At 36.4% G+C, this 23,632-nt stretch overlaps 1 protein-coding gene across 1 annotated transcript in view; it reads left to right on the top strand.

Moving 5' to 3' along the window:
* Nucleotides 1-23,632, top strand: part of DNAH7 (dynein axonemal heavy chain 7) — a 251,256-nt gene that overhangs the window by 73,248 nt on the left and 154,376 nt on the right. Inside the window, exons 21-28 of the mRNA XM_021703031.2 lie at nucleotides 948-1,160; nucleotides 4,452-4,561; nucleotides 8,550-8,718; nucleotides 11,107-11,209; nucleotides 11,330-11,457; nucleotides 16,325-16,537; nucleotides 18,208-18,306; nucleotides 22,387-22,635. Of these exons, the coding sequence (XP_021558706.2) occupies nucleotides 948-1,160; nucleotides 4,452-4,561; nucleotides 8,550-8,718; nucleotides 11,107-11,209; nucleotides 11,330-11,457; nucleotides 16,325-16,537; nucleotides 18,208-18,306; nucleotides 22,387-22,635 (1,284 nt within the window). The remainder of the gene's footprint in view (nucleotides 1-947; nucleotides 1,161-4,451; nucleotides 4,562-8,549; nucleotides 8,719-11,106; nucleotides 11,210-11,329; nucleotides 11,458-16,324; nucleotides 16,538-18,207; nucleotides 18,307-22,386; nucleotides 22,636-23,632) is intronic.

Below are 23,632 nucleotides of genomic sequence, written 5' to 3'. Positions count from 1 at the left end.
CCCATCCTTTAAACTTTTTCTCATTCTTGGAAATGCTCATTTGTAGTTACATCACTACCTGTTACCTGGTCCTGAAGGAATGAATGCACTCCTTGGTGCCCAGTGTTTATTAAATATTATTAGAGTGGAGAACAGCAACCACAGCAGCCTGCTGGAGCATACTGACCCTTCCCTCAAGCATAGCGGTTCTCATTGATTCTAACTTGATTTTTATCATAAACCCTCTTCTCTTTTTTGACTTACTAATTAGATTTACCCCCACCAAAAAAACCGATCGCAAAGCAAGCCTGGTGCTCAGAACTGGCACTGCTCACCAGCTCAGGAAGCTTACACAGCGATCCTGAAAGGACTGGTGGAATGCAAGGCAGCTGGAATCCGGGGTCTCAGGGCATCGGTGCTGCGGCAGCTTCTCTTGCGTCGTCTTTCCGCTCGGCTCGTCTCTGGCGGGCTTGGTTCCGCAGTGGGGATGAAGGCTTGCAGTGTCTTATATGTTATACTGTCATGCTCCCAGGAGACCTGTTCGATTTCTTTATTTATCGGCATACTCTGAGTCCACCAAAGCTAGTGAGAGGCGCTTCATTCCCTCTGCTCGTATAGCAATTCCTGGGAAGAACCATGATTGGCTCTGGTTGGGTCACACCTCCTCCCACCCCTTGTTGCCACGGAGATGGGGCAAGGTGATGGACAGCTCACCAGAACCACAGAGCAGACAGAAGGAGTGGAAATAGGAATGGAAAGGATGTTGAGTAGACGCAACCACGTGTGTCCAGTGCATCTGGCCAGATTGGCCTTGCTCACCTAATACTTTCGTAGTAAGAAAAACCGATTATTTTTAAATCATGTCATATGGAAAAAAATGTACAGAAACACTCTGTATTCAGACTAGCGCAAAATGTTTTTGTTCAGAAAAATTCTGATCACATTATTTATATCTTATTTTCTTTCAGGCTCTTGAGCAATACTTGGAAAAATGTAACATGCAAATTGATGATATTGTGACTTTGGTCCGTGGCAAATTGTCCAAGCAGAATCGTGTTACTCTGGGAGCCCTTGTGGTGCTGGATGTCCATGCTAGGGATGTCCTCGCATCACTTGTGAAAAAAAAAGTTAGTGATGACTCTGACTTCGAGTGGTTAAGTCAGCTTAGGTACTATTGGCAAGTAAGTGATATCACTGAATGTTATTACATGGCAATTTCAGCTCATAGCTTTTTAATTTGTGCTTGCTTGCTCGCTTGGGAAATAGTATGAGTAATATAGGATTTTTTGCTGATGGCTGACTGTACCCAAACAAGCATTCTCCAGACTGAAGATTAAGGCAGCCAAATACTATATATCATCTGTATGAAAAACTGTATCTTTATCTATATCCAAATCCATGCTCAAATGTATAGTTACATATAAATACATATTCATATAGAGACACTCACAAATTCAGTAATTATAAAAAGTTATTCATTTTAAATGAGTCATTATGCTTGCTGAATCTATAAAATGTCTGAACTAAGCAGCTTAAAATTGTGTTTTTAGATTTTTGATACATCTAAAGAATGTAAAAAAAATCAGACTTTTATTGTGATTTCATCATGAAAGTTTCCTCTTGTTGATCAATTGAAAGAACTGGAAACATGATCTGGAAGGAAGGCTCTTATGGGGACACCTGGATGGGTGGTGATGGCAGTCACAACTGGGAAGGCAGGAGGAGTAGAAATAGTACAGTGGACAAGGTGGGGCCAGTTGAGAGTGGGAGGAAGTTGCTGAGGATATCTGGAGATACGGACTCAAAAATTCTTAACAGATTCACTTCTGTGAAAGGCTTAAAGGTATGGAGTGGGAGGAGAAAAGATAAGAACCAGACCCCTGGAAAACCACAGGAGAGGTAGTGGATAGTGGAATCATTTCAAATGCCAGACCCTTCCCTTACCAGATGTATGACCTGGGCAAGTTACTTATTGTCTGTAAGCATCCATTTTCTTATCTGTAAAATGGCAATAAGATAATACCCACTCTGTAGTGAAAATGAATCGAACAATTAATTATAAATATAGGAGAATAATGAACTATCAGAGAAATTTTAAAAAACAATCCCCATTTATATCAAAAAGAATAAAATACCTAAAAACAAACTTAACCAAGGTGGTGAAAGACTTGCACACTGAAAACTCTAAGACATTGGTGAAGGAAATGGAAGGAAATTGCCAAATAAATGGCAAGATATTTTGTTCTTGTGGATTGGAAAATTAATGTTGTTAAAAAGTTCCTACTACCCAAAGCAATCTACAGATTCAATGTAATCCCTGTCAAAATTCCAATGGCATTTTTCACAGAAATAAACAGTCCTAAAATTTGTATGCAGCCATAAAAGATACCAGATAGCCAAAGCAGTCTTGAAAAAGAGCAACAAAGCTGGAGGCATCATGCTCCCTGATTTCAAATTATATTACAAAGCTAGAGTAATCAAAACAGAATGGTATTGGCATAAAAACAGACACATGGATCAATGGAACAGAACAGAGAGCTCAGAAGTACACCCAAGCGTATATGCCAAATAACTTACAACAAAGGAGCCAAGAATATACAATGGAGAAAGGAAAGTCTCTTCAATAAATAGGGTTGGGAAAACTGAATGGCCACATAGGAAATACTGAAACTGGGCCACTGTCTTACACAATACACAACAATTAACTCAAAATGGATTAAAGACAGGAATGTAAGACCTGAAACCATAAAACTCCTAGAAGAAAACATAGATGTTAAGCCCCTTAACTCAGTCTTGGCAATGACTTTTTTTTTTTTTTTTTTTTTTGATTTGGCAACAAAAGCAAAAATAAACAAGTGGGACTACATCAAACTAAAAAGTGCTACACGGCAAAGAAAACCATCAACAAAATGAAAAGGCAACTTCCTGAGTGGAAGAAAATACTTGCAAATCATATCTGATAAGGGGTAAAGCTCTAAACTATATAAAGAACTCCTACAACTCAATAGCAAAAACACAAACTACCTGTTTTGAAAATGGTCAAAGAATCTGAATAGACATTATTCCAAAGAAGACATACAATGGCTAACAGGTTCATGAAAAGATGCTCATCATCACTCATCATCAGGGAAATACAAATCAAAGCCACAATGAGAGATCCTCTCACACCTATTAGGATGGGCATTATCAAGAGACAAAAGATAACAAATGCTGATAAGGGTGTGGAAAAATGGGACCCATTGTGCACTGTTGGTGGGAATGTAAATTGGTGCAGCCAGTATGGAAAACATGAGGCAGTCTCCTCAAAAAAATAAAAAAATAGAACTATCATATGACCCAACAATTCCACTTCTGGCTATTATCTGAAGAAAACAAAAATACTCAAAAAGGTATATGCACCCCCATGTTTATTGCAGCATTATTTACAATAACTAAGTTATAGCAACAACCTGAATGTTCATTGACAGGTGAATGAATGAAGAAGATGTGGTGTATATATATGAATGGAATATTATTCAGTCATTAAAAAATGAAATCTTGCCATTTGTAACAATATGGATTGACCCTGAGGGCATTACACTAAGTGAAATAAGTCAGACAAAGACAAATACAATATGATCTCACTTATATATAAGTGCACCTAAAACAAACCAAGCTCATAGATACAGTGAGCAGATTGGTGGTTGCCAGAGGCTGAGAGTGGGAAGGGGGGAGAAATGGGTGAAGGGAGTAAAAAGGTGTAAACTTCTAGTTATAAATAAGTCATGGGGATGTAATACACTGTATGTTGACTATAGTTAATAATACCATATTGCATTTTTAAAGTTGCTAAGACTAAATCTTAAAATTCTCATTATAGGAAAACTGTACTTATATATGATGATAGATCTTACCTAGACTTACTGTGATTATTTTATAATATACACAAATATTGAGTAATTATGTTTATACTTGAAATTAATATTATATGTCAATTATACCTTAATAAAAAAAAGCCTTAGCAATTAAAAAGAAAAGAAAATACAGGAGAGATAAGGAACAAATATATTTTCCACAGATACCTATGGAAAAAATTGAAGCCAGTGACTTCAGACTTATCTGAGGAAATTAGATATTGAATTCTTCTACTGAATTTAATGATGTCTGAAAAGTGGAATTTTTTTAAGGATTTTTTATTTATTCATTTGAGAGAGAGTGAGAGCACTAGCGGGGGGGGGGAGGGGCAGAGGGAGAGGGAGAAGCAGGCTCCCTGCTGAGGAGGGAGCCTGACCCTGGGCTATATCCCAGGACTCTGGGATCATGACCCGAGCCAAAGGCAGACCCTTAACTGACAGCCACCCAGGTGCCCCTGAAAAGTGAATTTTAAAAGATGTTGTTTATAACTTGACAATTATTTATTAAGGAATTTGAGATTTCATATTATTTAAAATTTTGTTATTTAAGTTAACTTCATTTTCTCTGATTTGTCCTAGGAGAATAATTTAGAAACAAAGATGATCAATGCTGGCTTACGATATGGATATGAGTATCTGGGTAATTCCCCTCGGTTGGTTATTACTCCACTCACGGATCGATGTTACAGGTAAACTCACTAATTTATGGATCTATTGGAAATAAATTTCACCCCTAGACCCCTAAATTTCACCTAAATCTTTAAAAGAAACAGATTATCTTCCACTTGGTAAATGTATCGTATGTTATCTTTTCCTAGACTCTTAATACTTTTCTCAACTTGACCTTCAATTTCTCTTTCCCTGCTGGCTTTCTCCTCTTAGCTCTGGAGCTAAGTATTGCCTGATATTGCTATTGTTGTTTACATTGTTCATTTCTTCTTTCTTCTTGAAACTTTCTCTTTGTTTTTGATCCTTTGAGGCAACCTACAGCTTCCCCTGAAACACAGAAATTTCTAGATTTCTGTTTTCATGTGGTGCTTTGTTTCATGCTTCACAGTTTCTCAGATGATCTCACCCACTTTCAGGCTTTAATAGCCTACATTCTGAAGATCCACAAGTCTGTATCTCTAGCCAAGGTCTCTCCTGTAAACTTGTGCTACATGCTTGCTGGATATCTCCATTAAGTAACTCGTAGGTGTTTACATTGAAATTTTTTTTCTATCATGCTTCTGAATAATAAAAGGGCTTTAACAACTTTAATGCAAGTTTCCATCTCCCATATCCCAAATTATTGTCAAAATCTAAATTAAAGTGTTATTTTTTTCAGGTATTAGAAGTCCATTTAGGTCTTATATCAAAGCTAACATCTTTCATCCACTTTAAAATTCCCTTTCTCTCCCAGCTTGAGCTTGACACAACCTCTAGGCCTTTATTTGGGGAGGCAAATGTGGTCAATGGTTTTGTCAGTTTTATCCCTGTCCTTTGCATTATTCTCTCCATTGCTCATCCTTGGCTCCTCCAGTCTTGGGGGTTAATGGAGGAAGGGAGAAAGAAAGGGACGGGTGGGTTCATGTGTGACAACTGTCTTGTGTGGCTACTATCTCTTGCCTGTTTAGTGTTCTCAATGAGGGCACAAGCCTATATGTGCCAGATCTCCCATGGGATATTTATGTGGGTTTTTTGGAAACCCTCCCCCGCCAGTCACCTGTGGAAAATGTCTTCTCTGGCTGCCTGCTGGTGACTTTTGCTTCAGCCTCTGTCTGAGGTCAGCCACACATGGACGCTCACCTTGGTGTCTTCTCCAATGCTAGGTGGGCCTCCTGCACAGAGTTCCATTCAACATGACTCAAATCTAGCTTCCTTCAGGTGGGATCTAGATCTGGTCAGATGATATACATTTATTTTGCCAATAGTGTGAGTACATCTCTCTCACTGTCACCGTTTTCCCCAGCTCTGCCATCAGGAATAGCTACAGGCATTCTCTTGACTTTAAATATTTTAAGTTGTGATTGAATTCCCAGTTCCTGTGTTACACAAATTCCAGGGGTCAGACAGTGTGCCAAGCTCTCTGAATAGTTCTCTAAAGCCCCACAGGTAGTTTGGGAGAGGGGCAAGTGCTTTATTCTTCTCTACAGAGGGACGGGAAATAAACAACACACTAACAGCTCTTTCCAAAGATCTTTACTCTTGACCCCTCTTTTACAAGCTTCCTAGCCAAATTCTATATGCCCTGGTGCTAGGTGGCCAATTTTACTATCTGTAAGATAAGATTATCTGGCATAGATTGCTCTATTTATATTCTGTTACATATTTTTTATATCTAATATTTATATACATTTACCAAAAACTTTATCATTGTCTTAACTCACAATTGCTTTTTCCTTTGCCTTCTTTCTGATTTCATTTTCTTCTTACTAGCAACATCCTTCAGTAATTGTTTCAGTGAGGCTCTGCAAGTAGTGAGCTCTATCAGTCTTTGTTTTTAAAAAAAATTTGGTCTTCATTCAATTATTAAATGATAGGATAGCTAGGTATACAACTGTAAGTGAACCATAATTTCCCCTCAGCTCTCCAAAAATATTATTCTCCTGGCATTCATTGCCACTACTGAGTAGACTGTTATTATGTTTCCTTTGTAGGTAATTTTTTTCTATCCTGTTTTTTAAGATTTTCTCTTTATTGTTGATGTTCACTGTAATGCTACTGTATGTGGATAAGTTTTTATTTATCCCACTTGAGACTTTTCAGTTCATATCTTTCTTCATTTCTGGCAAATTCTCAGCTATTGCTTTTTATTTATTATTTGGGGGGGAGTGAGGAGGGGAAGGGTAGAGGGAGATGGAGAAAGAGAATCTTAAGCAGGCTCCATGCTCAGCAGGTAGACCCTGAGATCATGACCTGAGCTGAAACCAAGAGTTGGATGCTTAACCTACTGAGCCACCCAGGTGCTCCACAGCCATTGTTTTTTAAATTTTGCCTTTTTCCCCATTCTCTTCCTTTTTTTTCTTTGTCTCTCAACTTTTCTTATATTCCATCTTGGTATCTTCTTGGATGATTTCCTCATATTTATCTTGTAGTGCATAATTCTCTTTATGTTTAATCTGCCATTTAATCTGGTATCATTTTAAAAAGTCCAATAACTATATTTTTTATTGCTAGATTTCAAGTTGTCTCTTTTATGAAACTGACTTTTTCTCATAATTTTATGTCTCTTGCTTTTTTTTTTTTTAAGATTTCTTTATTTTAGAGAAAGAAAGAGTGGGTGGGGGAGGGACAGAGGGAGAGAGAGAGAGAGGAACTCAAGCAGGTTCTGCACTGAGTGTGGAGCCTGATGCGGAGCTCAATCTCACAACCCCGAGGTCTGACCTGAGCCAAAACCAAGAGTTGGATGCTTAACCAACTGTACCACCCAGGCGCCCCTGTCTATTCCTTTTTATTTAAAATCTCATTAAATAAATCATCAGGATACCAGAGTACCAAGTATATAGTAATTCTCTCGCACCTTTGTCCATCTGCCACTGCAAGTCTGACTCTTAACTTTGATCTTTCTCTCTCTCTCTGGTTTTAATTATGAGCTCATTTTAGTAAGGGTTGTTGCCCCATGCAGTCTTACATTTTTTCAGCTGTGGAGGTGTCCATGTGGAACAGTTTCACATTTATCTCTTAAAAGGGCTCTAGGGTTTTCTCTGGTCCAAAACAAAATTTCAGTGTTAATTTCTCAGTTTGGGTTCATGTGCCCATGGATAATGGAAATTTGGACCCTACCCGCATGAAGCTTTCCACTGGGTGCTGCAATGAAGGGTAAGCTTCCTATCTCCTCTGTAGTTGATCTTTCTTTGTCTTTCTCGAGTAGGTTGCTAGAGTAATTTTAGTTTCCATTTAGAGATAAGTCAGCTTTTCAAGGCTTCTAGGTTTGTATAAGTGAATGCATTCCAGCTCTTCACCTTACGCAGTATAAGAATTTTTCTCTTTCGGGGAGCCTATGTGGTACAGTTGGTTAAGCGTCCATCTCTTGGTTTTGGTTCAGGTCGTGATCACAGGGTCATGAGATTGAGCCTCACATCGGGCTCCGGGCTCAGCATGGAGTCTACTTAAGACCTTCTCTCTGTCTCCCTCTGCTCCCTGCCCCTCCTCGCTAGATCTCTCTCTCAAATAAAAAAATCTAAAAAAAAAAAATTTTTTTCTGTTTCTCTGTGGTTGTAAATACACTTGTGTTTGTATGCAGATCCCAAAAACAATATGTACCTCTATAGCTTTAGCACCTAATTACTGACATCTTTGCATTCCCTCTTCATTGGTGATTTCCTTTACATTCTTTCAAAAATGGCTATGTATTTCGAAAGTTACTTTTTTTTTTAATGTAGCATTTCTGAATGTTTGCAGTTAGGGGGATTGGGTGGTTCAGCATCAGCTGAATTCTCTGTATTGACGAGAGTCAGCCCTGAATTTCAAGTGTGTTTGTTCTGATTCTGTCACATATAATCAGCTCTTCAGGAGTGAAATATAATAACAGATAAAGTAATGCACAGTCAGAGATTTTTCAGAGGTTCATGGGAAGGAAGAAATTATTGAAGAGGAAGTGGAAAAGTTGGCTCTCAGTTTAAACTTTTCCTCTTTTCATAATGTATATTAAAAATGACGTTATTCTACAAAGATTGCTTATTTCTTATATTTCAGAACCTTGTTTGGAGCCCTTCACCTGCACCTTGGAGGAGCACCTGAAGGGCCAGCTGGCACTGGAAAGACTGAAACTACCAAAGATTTAGCAAAAGCAGTGGCCAAACAATGTGTTGTTTTCAACTGCTCTGATGGGTTGGATTATCTGGCTTTAGGAAAATTCTTTAAGGTTTGAATTGACTCACTTCTTTACAAAATAACTGCTCAGAGAGGAAAGCTATTTATAATGAAACATAATTTAATGCAAGTAAAAGACTTACTGTATTTTAAGTAAAATTAAAGTGCTATCTCCATTCTCCAGAGAAGTAGGGTTATTTCAAAAGCTTACTTAAGAAAGGAGCTTTACCTGTGTCTCCAGTCCCTGTTGTAATGGGTCGCTATGGCTGATAGGAATGAGTGCTGTGCCTTCAGGATATTGGGGCAGCTAAAAATTTGAGAACCACTACAACATGTAAAGACCGTGCGGAATCTAAAGTCTTTAACCTGTAGCTCTTATTATTAACCAGTTATGATTCAGTAATTTACTTTCATAGATACACTCTAGTTAATCTTTTCTTGCAAACTTAAAATGCTTGTTTTTTTCTTATACTGAGTCAGATTCCCACTCTTAGGAGTCTGTAAGATTGCAAAAGGGGGAATTAAAAATGTAACATACCTGTCTATAAAGCTATAATGTCTGGTCATTTTAGTGCTTTGTTGCTACAGGCTGTTATTTTTTAAAATGTTAGCTGGAACAGTCGAACACAGAATTATCCATTTGGGATTATAGGTTCTGTTTATTTGTTAATGTCTATTTTTCTGTGAAGATTCTGTAATTCTTATCTTTAAAGATTCTGTAATTATTTTCCAACATTTCTTGAGAAAAGTTAACGTTTAAAAAGAAAACCAAACAAAACAAATATACCAGTCCTGCCCTATACAGTAAACTGTCCCTGCCTGATATATGGCAAGGTCATTTTATAACAGATTTGGAACTTAAAGAGTCTCTATATTTGTGATGCTGAAACAATTAGGGTAAGATTTTAAAAGTCAAAAATATAATAAATAACATATCAAGAAAACATTTGAATGACCAGTTACCATTTTAATCATACTCTGTAATGATATGCAACCTTGTTGTAATGATTTTTTTAAGAAAGAGATAATAAGTCTAAAAGAGTCTCTGTGTAGTTTAGTTTGAATAGCCATTATATTCCTAAACATTTAAGGAAAAGTCTGGTATGTACTACTCAATTTTTGAATATATATAATGATTTTCTTAATTCCTTGATATAGATTCATACACTTTTGGTATCAAAGTTGCTTACTGATAAGTATTTATTGGTTATAAAGATACTTTGTTAGGATCATGCTGAATAATAGGGGTACAGAATAGAAAAGACCTGGGTTTTATTAATAATGTCACAATCCTTATAACTATTTGAATATGTGACTTCATAAGTATTTTTTGGTTCTCTGTGGTTTCTAGTCCTCTTATGATATGTAGAAATAAAAGTCATAGTCTTCTCTAATGAAAATGTGCTGTTCTTCAAAATGCATAGAGTTCACGTTTAATCCAGTGTGGTTCAGTAGATGGAACTGTGTACAAATCCAAGGTCAGCCGCTATTAGCTCTGTGGCCTTGTACTAATTAACATCTTGTAGGTATAGTCTTAGTTTCTTTGCATAAAAGATACATGCATCATGCCTGAAACATACCAGCTACTCAGTGAAACATACACACACACATATATATATATACAATCTACAGAATATGCATTCAATAAATGTCAAATTGATTTTTTAAAAAATAAATTTGAATTTGGGGGCACCTGGGTGGCTCAGTCGTTAAGCATCTGCCTTCGGCTCAGGTCATGATCCCAGAGTCCTGGGATCGAGCCCCGCATCGGGCTCCCTGTTCGGCGGGAAGCCTGCTTCTCCCTCTCCCACTCCGCCTGCTTGTGTTCCCTCTCTCGCTGTGTCTCTCTCTATCAAATAAATAAAATCTTTAAAAATAAATAAATAAATAAATAAATAAATTTGAATTTGGACTGAGCTACTCAAGCCTGGTGGCCTAGTTTTCTCTAATGCCCAAATGGCACATATTTGTGAGGTAGTTGTGGGTTAGAAGTGTAAGCTAGAGCCTCAAACTATGTAGGTTGACTATTAAGGTGCTCAGACCACAAAATAGTCTCATTAGCAACAGAAGTCATCTTATTTAGAGAAATATTGCAATCTATTCTATGATGTTCATGTAGAAAAAGCAAACAAAATCAACTTGCACATAAAAAGTAAGAAAGGCTATGAGATTACAGGTATACATCTAAATGCCAAAAGATACACACAAAGTAAAAAGCTATTGATCAAATGGACAATTTTCCAATTGATCAAACTCCTTATTCGTGCAGAATAATGAATTTCTAATAAAAAAAATAATACGCTGTCTTTAAAGATAAAGGTGAATAAGCAGTTTCCTTGATAGGATATTAAATCCTTGAAAATATCAGGTGAAAATGCAACATTTCAAAGCAATATTCAATCAGATAAAATTGAAAAATTTCATTACTCTTTTCTCCCAGGGACTGTTATCTTGTGGAGCCTGGGCTTGCTTTGATGAGTTTAACAGAATTGATTTGGAAGTACTGTCCGTGGTTGCTCAACAAATTCTTACTATCCAAAGAGGTAATGGACTGGTTTGTCTTTGCATTATGTCAAAACAGTAGAAATACAGGAGATAATGGATGGCACAAGTTGCATTTAAATGTGGAATTGCTGAGTCATTTCATTCTTGATGACCCACAGGTATTAATGCAGGTGTCGATACACTAGTGTTTGAAGGAACTGAGTTAAAACTTGACCCCACTTGCGCTGTCTTTATAACCATGAACCCAGGATATGCTGGGCGATCGGAGCTGCCGGATAATCTGAAGGTACAAAAGGGACAATTAGATCATCTGTTTCCTTTCTGTAGTTTACAAAGTTAATATGTAAAAAGAAAGAACATGCTCTCCTTGAATTTTATGCAAAATATTTGCTTTTGGACATTGTATTTTAGAAAACTGTTTTAGAAAATAATTTTTATTTATTGTTAAAGATTTTATTTATTCATTTGAGAGAGACAGAGACAGAGACAGAGCACAAGCAGAGGGGGGGCAGAGGGAGAGGGAGAAGCAGACTTCCCACTGAGCTGGGAGCCTGATGTAGGGCTCGATCCCAGGACCCCGAGATCATGAACTGAGCTGAAGGCAGATGCTTAACCAACTGAGCCACCCAGGTGCCTCTAGAAAATAACTTTTAAAGCTTTGAGTACCTTTAGAAAATGAATGTGCAAACTGGATGTAACTTTCAGACTGATATTTAATAACTGATAATTATAGAAAATTAGAAAATATAGGAAATACTGAAAAAGATACCCATTCTATTGCTTACTATATTGTATCCTTCAGTTTTAAATATCTTTTAAAAGGCAAATTTTAAATGGTAGAATCCAGCAGTTGTGTATGCTGGGTTGTTTTTTTCAGGTTAGTATTATAACATGAGCATTTTCCTATCTTTATAAACATAATCCAAACTGTAAATAAATTTACTGAACTGCATCTTACTGTTGGACACTTGGATTGCTTTTAGTTTTCCTTCATTATAAATAATATTGCAATGGGCAGTTTTTATTTAAGGCTTTTGTCTATTTTAAAATATTTCCTTAAGTATGGTCATAGGACCAAGAGCTATGTTGTTAAATTGCCTCCCAACAGAGGTTGAAATAATTCACAGCCCACATCAATTCTCAATTGTCCTTTATACCCAACACTATTTTTTTTCTCCTGGTAAAAAGAGCAAAACACTTTGCTAATTGAATAGACTAGACTCTTTACTTAAAAAAAAAACAAACAAACTTGATTATGAGAGAAATAGAACATTTCCTCATATCTTGGGCATTTTATATACTTTTCTGATAAATTGCATTTGTGGCTAGAGCATAAAGAACAATGTTGAAGAATAACGCAGTGGTAATTGCAGATCCAAAACCAAGTCTTCTGACTCTCAGCCCTATAGTCCTTTCTGCTGTTCACATATTTAGACTGACAGCTTCTTAGACTAGTTGAGGAATTCTTCTTCTCCACTGAAGAGACTTTCAATTCAAGTCATTGCTATGAAGTATTTTGGTATTTCCATTCCATACACTTTTATGTATTAGATGAGATGTTTTAATACTTTGCCTAAGTGAAGGAAGGTATGATTAAAAAATAAAAACCGGTAAATCCTCTTATCTAAGAAACGTTTTGCAACTTTTCATTGTGATTTACGTTTGGAGAACTCTTTCTGTAGCAGTTCTTTTGTTCGCCCATGTTTTTCTTTTCTTCAGTAGGATCAGTCTGAATACATAGTATTTGTAAAGGCAAAAATCTGTGAATAGCTAATCATAAAAGGCTGGGACTATTATAAAAAGTTCAGTCTTTTAATGCCCTGTGCAGACTGTGTTGCAGTTTTATGTGCTGTGCATGTTGGAACAGTGTCAAAATATCCACCTTGTGGTTCTGTGGGTGATGGATTTTCCTTCTACTTCAGGCCAAAAACTGCTCTCAAATTCTGATAGCTTTGTTGTTGTTCTTCCTACTGTGCAGTCTTCTTGGTTACAATGGCTACAGAACATCTATTTTCAAGTATATGGAAATACCTAACAATTTTGAAAAAATGTCAGTCTGAAAAGAAAGAAATAGATCTTCCTTGAAAAAAAAAAAAGCTTATGAGGTCCAGAGAATGTCTTCAGAGTCATCCTCGAGACTTCCCTCTTTTTTTTTTTTTTTTTTAGATTTTATTTATTTATTCATGAGAGACAGAGGGAGAGAGAGAGAGAGGCAGAGGGAGAAGCAGGCTCCCAAGGAGCAGGGAGTCTGATGCGGGACTCGATTCCAGGACCCTGGGATCATGACCTGAGCCGAAGGCAGACGCTTAACCATCTGAGCCACCCGGGCGCCCGAGACTTCCCTCTTCTTCACCCAGTGATTCAGCCAGGCACCAAAACCAGGCATCCTATTATACAAAAGCCTTATAATTCTTGTTGCTCTTGCTTGGTCCCACTGCTGCACCTTCCTTCCCTCCCTCCTCATTCTTCCCCTGTGTGTCTTACTGCAACAGCTCGCTTGTCACCAATCCCTTCTCCACTAAAATTCACTATAATTTATTCCCCATTATAATTCTACCAGTGTCTTCAGAAGAAATCTAATCCTGTAACTTCCAGACCTAAAAAGCTATTGGGTTTTGTTTTTGTTGTTGTTGTTGTTTTGCCTACAGGAAAAAAGTTCAAAGTTCTTGGCCTGATCTACAAGAACCTGGGAATTAGGACCCAATGCATCTGTCCTGCCATCTCCCTAGACCTATGTCGTCATGCAGATAGTCCCATTTTGACTTCCTGTACATCTAGATAAGATCTGCATAGTGGAGCAATTTCTTAAGCACATTGCTACATTAGAGAAGCTGTATTTAATATTAAAACTATTTGGAAGAATCAATATTCAATAAACATTTCAGAATAGTTGAATGTTAGAAGCCATGGTAAAATGGGCATGTTCCAGATCTTCTAATGTCACAAAGCCAATAACCTGATGCATAGCTTTCCAGAAGGATAATGCTTACATTCTGATACCTGTATCAGAATTTATTCAAGCCCTGGTATGATACCTGGAGCTAGATTCTTCTTTTACACTCAAGAGAGTATATCATTGGTTAAGCCAGAATTGAACTTAAATTTTTTTTAAGAACACTATAAAGTACCTTTAAACTTATTGCTATTACTAACAAATTATTTCTGACACATTCCAAATCAAACCATATCATATCAGTATTTCTCACACAGTTTGAGAACCATTGAATTAAAATATTCACCTAAAATTGTTTTGAGGAAGATGCTTTTCTCTGTGGTAAATAGAAATCAATGTTAAATCTTTGGTGGAGGATTCCTAGTGGATGGAACATCATGATAACCCCTTGAAATTTCTTTACCACACTGTATTTTTTGTTCTCTTGGCCACTGATCTGTCTGTTCCATGGTGTTCCATGGCCATATTGCTAGTAGGGCTGAGGGAATGTGAATAGAAATTTGTGAAATTACTGATGTGGTCAGGGGGAAGCCTACACCACACAGACCTGGATCTTCACCTGAAACTAATAGCAGTTGATACTATTGTAGAAAGACTGTACCACCCAAACCTAGGGGGACCCACTGACTGATTGGTTCATTCATTCTTTCTCTTATTTGTGAAAAAAAAAATAGTTGTTGAGAACCTACCCTTTTAAAGAGGTACCATCTGTATAGTAATTCTCTTGCATTCTCTTTTCCTCAAGTATGTAGTGGTTTAGAGCACTTGCTTAAGCTTCTCTGTTTCAAATTATTTGCTCAAGCCATATATTTTTAACATTTTATTCTTTATTTAATGGTAACCTTATTGATAAAATAGCAGTACTAAGGCCTCTAGTTAGTAATTAACATAACACATTGGAAGGATCTTGCTGATGCCAATCTTTTATTTGTTCTCAACCTGGAACAGTCATAACAGATCACTTAAGCAAGATGTCTTATTTCCTATCTGCCTTGTGTTTCAGGTAACTCAGTGAATTCCCAGAAGATATTTATAAACTATCTGAATAAAACTGCCATTTTTCTAGGAGCACCTGGCTGTCTCAGTCAGTACAGCATGTGACTCTCAATCTTGGGGTTTTGAATTCAAGCCCCATGTTGGGCATGGAGCCTACTTAAAAAAATTGCCATTTTTTTATCTTTAGTACACAAAGGTCCTGGCTTAATGTATGAGCTACTGAAGTAGGTCCTGATACATACTGACATTCTAAACTTAAATTTTCTTATTTATTCTTTTGAAATCTGTCTAGTTTTCTACTTAGCTATCACATGACATTTATTTGTCCCACAACATTTAAAAATACAATGAGAAAAAAAACTTTACAATTTGGAAAATTGATTTATCATAATTAATAATAATTATCTGTGGCTTATTTCCAGTTTTTATTTCTTTATTATGCTTGGTGAAAGACTGACGTGGTGACTGCAGACTCAAAAAGTTAAAAATATCTCAAAAACCTTATTTATCTAACATACCCTTGTTATTAGGAGTTATCTGATTAGCCCGCAGCATAAAATTAATTCGATTCCGGGAGAGCCTCACTTGAAGCCTGGTCTCCCAATACCATGCACTTTCTCACCAGCCCATATGAAAAGCCCAGCGTTTGGACATCCCAGCAGACTTGGATATATTTTCCCTATAACCTGTCACTTCCCAAGAAGAATAGAGCATAATTGATACTTAGCATGTGAATTAATAATTCACCCAAAACCTGAGCATCATGAACGTTCTTAAAAGCATAATTTAAGGAAAAATAGTGCTACAGAAATTAATGATATTTATAACAATTACAAGAAACACGTTTTTTTTTTTTTTAAAGATTTTGTTTATTTATTTGAGAGAGAATGAGAGAGAGAGCACATGAGAGGGGGGAGGGTCAGAGGGAGAAGCAGACTCCCCGCGGAGCAGGGAGCCCGATGCGGTACTCGATCCCGGGACTCCAGGATCATGACCTGAGCCGAAGGCAGTCGCCTAACCAACTGAGCCACCCAGGCGCCCAAGAAACACGTTTTTAAAATTAAGTGTTTTTAGCTATATGATTTGGACGTTGTAATTGAACATTATTGCAGAAAAGCTATATAGTCATAACGCATTAGGAAATGCACAGTAGGGTTGTCTTTACAATGGTCTTTTCAAAAATGCCTTTCCTGCACTCCTGTAGGCTCTCTTTCGGACAGTAGCAATGATGGTGCCTGACTATGCCATGATTGCTGAAATAGTCTTGTACTCCTGTGGGTTTGTCACAGCTCGGCCACTGTCTGTAAAAATCGTGGCTACCTACCGCTTGTGTTCAGAGCAATTGTCCTCGCAACATCACTATGACTATGGCATGAGAGCCGTGAAGTCCGTGCTCACCGCTGCTGGGAATCTGAAGGTAGAGAACTCAAGTGATTTCTTACTCATGAATTTTCTGTTCATAAATCTCAGGACCCTGTGTCTTCACAGAGTTCCAGTAACTGGTTGGTTTCATCAACTGAAAAAAATCCAGCTATTGTACTAAAAAAATAGTTGATCATTTGCACATGTGAAAAAGGAAATTTTATGATTTGTAAAAACTTAGACGTAATTCTTACTGAGTTCTGTTCCGTAATTTTAAATGTATGAAAATAGGTACTACCTAGGAATGAAATTTCTTGCTGCTGAGAAATATTTTGAAGGCTTTCAGTCTATATGAATATGTACAGCTTTAAAGGAAATAATGTATAATTAATAAATATATACAAATGTGCCAAAACATTATCAATTAATGTAATTATATAATTATAGCCTATTGTAGACTAGCAGTTATGGACTTGCAATATAATGTTTGTATTTTAAAATGGTATAAATCATAACTATATAGATGGAAAAATCCATATATTTTAAGACTTGTGTAACTTCATTGAAAGTATTTTGTGGAGGCGTGAACTAAAATTATGCATTAGTTCTTTATGAAACAAAGCAAGGTAGGCTATACTTAATAGCAAAATGCAAAATGTGACCTTGGAGTTTATAAAATTCTCATGTTCATGTTTTGTCGAAGATAAAGATTTTAAAATATATTCTACATGATTAAGAACCATGGCATGCATTTTTATCTTCTGTAATAAATGTTACTGAGAATGCTGATATATAATGGTAATATTCTATTTCACATTAGCCTAGAATAACTGCACACCATTGTTTTTTGCAATAAACAAATGCAACTAGAAGTAACAATTTGTATTAACCTGGCGTTGTCAGGATTACACTGTGGTCAGATAATGGGAAAGATAATGCATTGTCTAGTGTATGTTATCACTGACATCTTGACTATGGAATTGAGCTATTAAAGTTACATAGCAAATGAATCCTGCAAATGAATCCTTTCATCCTTTGTCAAAAGCTAATTTAGAATTGTTGAAAGTGTTGGCTTGAATATTTTGAAGTTTGTTTTTATTATATCAAGAAACAATTTAAACATTTGCTTTAAAATAATAGCTTCTCAAATAACAAAATAGACTTTTGACACCTCACAATTTAGGTGTGGTTAGACTGATCCAAAGACAAAGTCCATATGAACAGGATTAGCTTTGGCATTGGGTGCTCTGAACTTGACTGCTGGGCATCATTGACTTTGTAAGAGTAAAGCCAGTTAAGTTGGAACATGGAATTTATTAGGCAGAAAGATTCTAGAGGAAAGGAAGAGGGTTCTGGAAAATTAAATGCATGATAATAGGAGAAACTTTGGAGTGAGATGTTGAATAAAGTACTGAAGTTGGGAGAAATAATTTGGAGTTCATATTTTTGTGAACTCTGCAAACCTTATTATGGGCCTGACAACAGGTTCAGAGTTCAACCAGGTTTTTAGTAAACTTTGAGATTACCGCAAGTGTTTGGGAATTTTTTCAACCTCTAAAATTATTAACAATCCAATTAAATGAAAAGAAATGAGAACAGTTTTATGTGGGTTTAAATTGTCTTTGGGGCCTGTGTGTGTATGCATGCGTGCGCGCGCGCGTGTGTGAAGATGTAGGGGGTGCACTTAGCGGATGGAGATTTCATCATGAGTGTATTTTCTTTTAGCTGAAATATCCAAATGAAAATGAAGAAATTTTGCTGCTTAGATCTATTATTGATGTAAATCTGCCAAAATTTTTGTCCCATGATTTACCACTCTTTGAGGTGAGGATATTTATTATTTTGGTGTATCAGAATTTTTATAATAATGTATTTATCAAATGTCCAAGTTTGCAATTCCCTATGAGAAACTACTACAGCAAATAATGATATGGCGCAGAGAAACATAGATCATTCCATGTTGAACTTGAAGTGTGTTTAGCTCTGTTGCTTCAGAAGACTTTCGAGAAGTTGGGATTTTAAATAGTACTTTTTGTTTAACTATGCAATGTAAATAAGCACACAAAAGTTATGAAATATGTTTGCTGATAAATTGCACTAGTATGTAGGCTCCATGAAGGAAAATAATGGGTCTAACACACCACTGAATCCTTTGCACAGAAAAGGTACGTGGCAAATGTTTGTTAAATTAATAATGGAAGAAATTTTTTTTAAAAAGCTTAATTTCTTGGGATGCCTGGGTGGCTCAGTTAGTTAAGCGTCTGCCTTTGGCTCAGGTCATGATCCCAGGGTCCTGGGATCGAGTCCTGCATTGGGCTCCTTGCTCAGTGGGGAGCCTGCTTCTCCCTCTGCTTGCAGCTCCCTCTGCTTGTGCTCTCTTTCTCTGACAAATAAATAAAATCTTTTTAAAAAATAATCAAAAGCTTAATTTCTTTAAAAGAATATAATGGCTTTTATGAAATTGATGTTTTTCAGGATGATTTAAAGGAAGAACTAGGTTTAATTATCTAGTTATATTTAAGATTATACTATTATTAATTGAGAAGGAGTATTAGAATAATGGTTAAGGTTTTCATATTATCATTTGATGTCATTCTTTTCCTTTTCTCTGTCTCAGTTAGAAGGAATTGGGTGGGGCCATGGGCTCCCAGCACATGTTAGATGTTGCACTAATATGTGCTGCCTTAAAGTACAGGCAGTTAGCTTCCAGTGTGTAAGGACTGAAGTGGTATGACGTTATGGGGACGGGGAGGGGTGACACTGCCACTGTGGTGTGGCCCATTGTCATCTATTCTCCATAGTAACCATGTTTCATCATTCCAAAGGATCTTTCCATAGTACTTAGAGCTGGCAGTATAAATATAGAGTGATACTATGAGGAATAGGTTCAAATTTTCTTCCTAACGTTTTTTCCTCAGTTTCTTTGGTACTAGGATACTGTACAAATTTTTCAAGAGTAAAGACTCTATTTTTATAAAGTGGAAATATACCTCACCAGATATGTTCTCAAGCAGTTGTGTATTCATCCAGTGAACACTTATTGAGCAATATCTCAAAAATGGAGCATAACTGTCACTTCAGATTAGGACAATTCCTTGTTGTGAGACTGTCCCCTACACTGTAGAGCATTAGGCATCCTTGCCCCCCACCCTCACCCCAGTGTTGATAGATCTCTTCTGTTGTGACAACCAGACAATTCCACATATTTTTGACTCTCTACCAGGCAGGAGAGTCAGGGGAACTGGTCTTGGTTGAGAACCACTGGATACCAAAGATGTTCTCGAGTGGTCTCCTTCATTCAAGGTCAACCAAAAACAATTTGAACAATCTGAGAAGATATGTTTGTTTATTTACCAAATACTAGGCACCAGACACTTTTCTAAGAGCTTTGCAAATAGTAACTTATTTAACGCTCACAATGACCCAGTAGGTCAGGTGCTATCATTATCCCTGTTTTACAGATCATTTAACGGAGGCAAAGGTAATTAGCTTTGATTTATGGCTAGTACATGAGCGAGTGGGGATTTCAACCATGTAGTCAGGCTGCAGAGAGCTCTTAACCACTGAGCTGCATTGCATTTTCCTCCTCTTTATCTCACAGAAACATTGCTTTGATAAACTAAGATCAGTTTCTCCATAACAGCATTTGAAGGATTAAATATAGGAGCAATTAAACTCAGAATTCATCAATTCTCAAGTATAGGTCAAATGTGTGCTTTCACATGAAGCACTTCTGAATTTTTACTTTTACCTTCAGAGTGAAAATAAGTCCTATTTCTTACATAGGTTTGCTATAATACTTATAAAATAGCCTTAACAGTTTATAAAGGTATGTTTCTTAGAACTTGCAATCAACTTTATATATTCCTATACACTGAGTATGGAATCCTAATTCTTTCCAATCATACATCATATGATTTTATCAGTTTCCTAAAGCTGCCATAGCAAAGTACCACAACTTGGTGGCTTAAGACAATAGAAAGGTATTCTCTCAAAGTTCTAGAGGGAAGACATCTGAAATCAAGGCTCTAGGAAAAACTCCTTTGCCTCTTCTTAGCTTCTGGTGGCTATTGGCAATCCTTGACATTTCCTGGTGTGGGTTGGCATCACTCTGATCTCTACCTCCATCATTACATGGCCTTCCCTGGGTGTATCTATGTTTGAATCTTCTTCTCCTTTCTGTTATGAAGACAGCAGTCATTGGATTTAAGGCCCAGGATAACGTCATCGTAATTTATCTAATTATATCTGCAACGATCCTATTTCCAAATGAGGTTACATTTTGAGGCTTTCTGCGGGCATGAATCTTTGAGGGACACAAAGCTGATTAAAATCCTGGCCACCACAATGATTAAAATACCTTTGAACTAATTTTTGTATGTGATACTGAGGTATGGATTAAGGTTCATTGTTTTGACAAATCCAGGCATTCTATCTTTTTATCTTTTCTCTACCAAATTGTTTTTGTGCCTTTGTTGAGAATGAGTTGTTCAAATGTGTGTGGGTCACTTTCTGGGCTCGCCATTCTGTTCCATTGGTATATTTGTCTATTGTTATACAATATGAAGCTGTCTTTATAATAAGCCTTAAAATAAGGTCATATTTGTCTAACTTTTTAACTTAAAAGTATTGTAAAATTGTAAAAATTTCTAGAAGAAAACGGGAGAAATCTCTTGTGACTTTGGCTTAGGCAAAAATTTCTTAAACACAGCATTAAAAGCACAATACATAAAACAATAAATTGATAAAGTAGACTCATCAAAACTTAAAATGTTCACTCTTTGAGAGACATTGGTAAGAGGATGAAAGACAAGTTGCAGACTAGGAAAAAATATCTGCAAATTAGATACATGATGAAGGACTTGTATACAGAATATTTAAAGAACAGTCAAAACTTACCATTAAGAAAATAAACCAATTAAAAATAGGCAAAAGATTTGAAAAGGCACTTCACTAAGAACATATACATAAAGCAAATAAGCACATGCAAAAACATTAGTCATCAGGAAATGCACATTGAAGCCACAGTAAGATACTGTGACATACCTATTAGTGTGGATAAAATTAAAAAGACTGACCATACCAAATATTAAAAGTGTTATACCCTGCTGGAATGAATGTACAATAATACAACCACTTTGGAAAGCAGATAATTTCTTAAAATATTAAACACATAACCACCATATTATCCAGGTTTTCCACTCTTCGGTATTCAACCAAGAGAAATGAAAGCATTTGTCCATACAAAGAGTTGTGTCTAAGTGTTCATAGCAGTTTTGTTTGCAATAGCTCCAAACTGGAAACAATGAAAGTATCCATCGACAGGGGAATGGATTTAAATGTAATACTTGTATGCATTGAACTATTAATACATGATGTCACATATGGGAATCTCCAAATCTTTATGCTAAGTAAAAAGAAGTCAGAAAAAAAGTAGTACCCATAATGTGTAACTTCATCTATATTAAATTCTAGACAATGCAAATAAAAATAGTAACAGAAAACAAATTAGTGGTTTCCTGGTGAAGGAGGTGGGAGGTGGCAAAGAGAGTAGAGAAGGAGGATTACAAAAGTTCACAAGGTGACTTCTGGGAGTGATAGGTTGATTATCTTGATTGAGTTAATGACTCCACTTATTGAATTTGTAACACTATATAGTTCATTGTATGTTAGTCATACCTCTATAAAGCTGTTAAAAATACTGTTGAACTATTTAATGGCTCTATTTACATCATTATTAAATATGAGGATGGGAGGACTTTCATCACGTTTATGTATATGTATGTGTGTTTGTGCGTGTGTGTGCATGTATATGTGTATGTGTGTGTGTGTATGTGTGTGTGGAGAGAGAGAGAGAGAGGCTATCAGATATGTAATATAAATGCCCAAATCATCTATCATCAGGGAATCACTTCAGATTTGTTTCCTGGTGTGAAATTACCAAAACCAGATTATAATGATTTGCTAGCAGCTATCAAAGACAACTGTGAATCCATGAATTTGCAAATGACCAGATTCTTTTCTGAGAAGATACTTCAAATATATGAAATGATGATTGTGCGTCATGGTTTTATGATTGTTGGGGAACCGTTTGGAGGAAAAACCAGTGCATACCGTGTCTTAGCTGGAGCACTAAATGACATATGTGAAAAGGTGAGTGTGTTATTAATGCATTGATTTATTCATAATCAGCTTTGTGCAAGATAGAATGTATAGTGATTTTAAAAGACACTTCAATGTAGCAACTTAAAATCATGGGAAAAAATGAGTCAAAAGGAAAATACTACTAGAAAGGTAACATGAAGCAATTATGAAGTTTAGCGTATGAAGGATCTATCATAGGTTTGCTGGTCAACCTTTTACTTCTTTTCAAAATTTTATTTATGAAGGTAACACATGTTGTAGAAAAAATCTGAAAACATGAGAAGACTGAAAGCTTTCTTTTCATACTTTCAAGAGAGTATTTTTCATGTTCTGGGTGATTAGATTAATAATATAAACTTCTGTGATTAGAAGCTTGTGGTATTGGAGTGAAAGTGTGTTTTGTGTTATATAACACATGTGCACACAAATGCAATAAATGCTTGTATTACTCACAATTCCCATCTTACACATCACAGTTTGGTCTACTTTGACATGCTAAAGGAATGAGGCTATTTTTAATTCTCCAACTAATACTGCACTTCTGTCTACTTTTTGTATTTTGAATAGTTTTTGCTTCACATATTTCATTGTTTGTAGCCAAATGGGATTTGTGATCATGATATCTTGATGGTGGAGTCTCACTGGCCTTGCTGCATTTTGGGGACAAAAATCTTGCTTTAGTGGCAACAACTTCCTCTGACTAAGAGGGTGGAGCTTTCCCATACTTCTCAATGTAGGATGATGCGTTGTTATCCCTTTGGTGGGCACAGAGAAGAACGTGAAGACCTCAAGCTTGTTTTATTGTTTAGTGTTGTTATTCCACATCTTTTCTTGAGTTCGGTAGTTTGTGTCCCAAGCCCTGGGGGTGGTGGTCAGAAGGCAGTGTTGGGAAGAGTTTTACTTGTTATGATCTATATCTATATCTATATCTATCTATATCTATATCTATATCTATCTATTATCTATCTATCTATCTATCTATCTATCTATCTATCTATCTATCTAT

The sequence above is a fragment of the Neomonachus schauinslandi genome, chromosome 3, assembly GCF_002201575.2.
Source record: "Neomonachus schauinslandi chromosome 3, ASM220157v2, whole genome shotgun sequence".
Taxonomy (NCBI): Eukaryota; Metazoa; Chordata; class Mammalia; order Carnivora; family Phocidae; genus Neomonachus; species Neomonachus schauinslandi.
The sequence above is the reverse complement of the archived record's forward strand: the minus strand, read 5'-3'. Positions and strand labels throughout refer to the sequence as shown.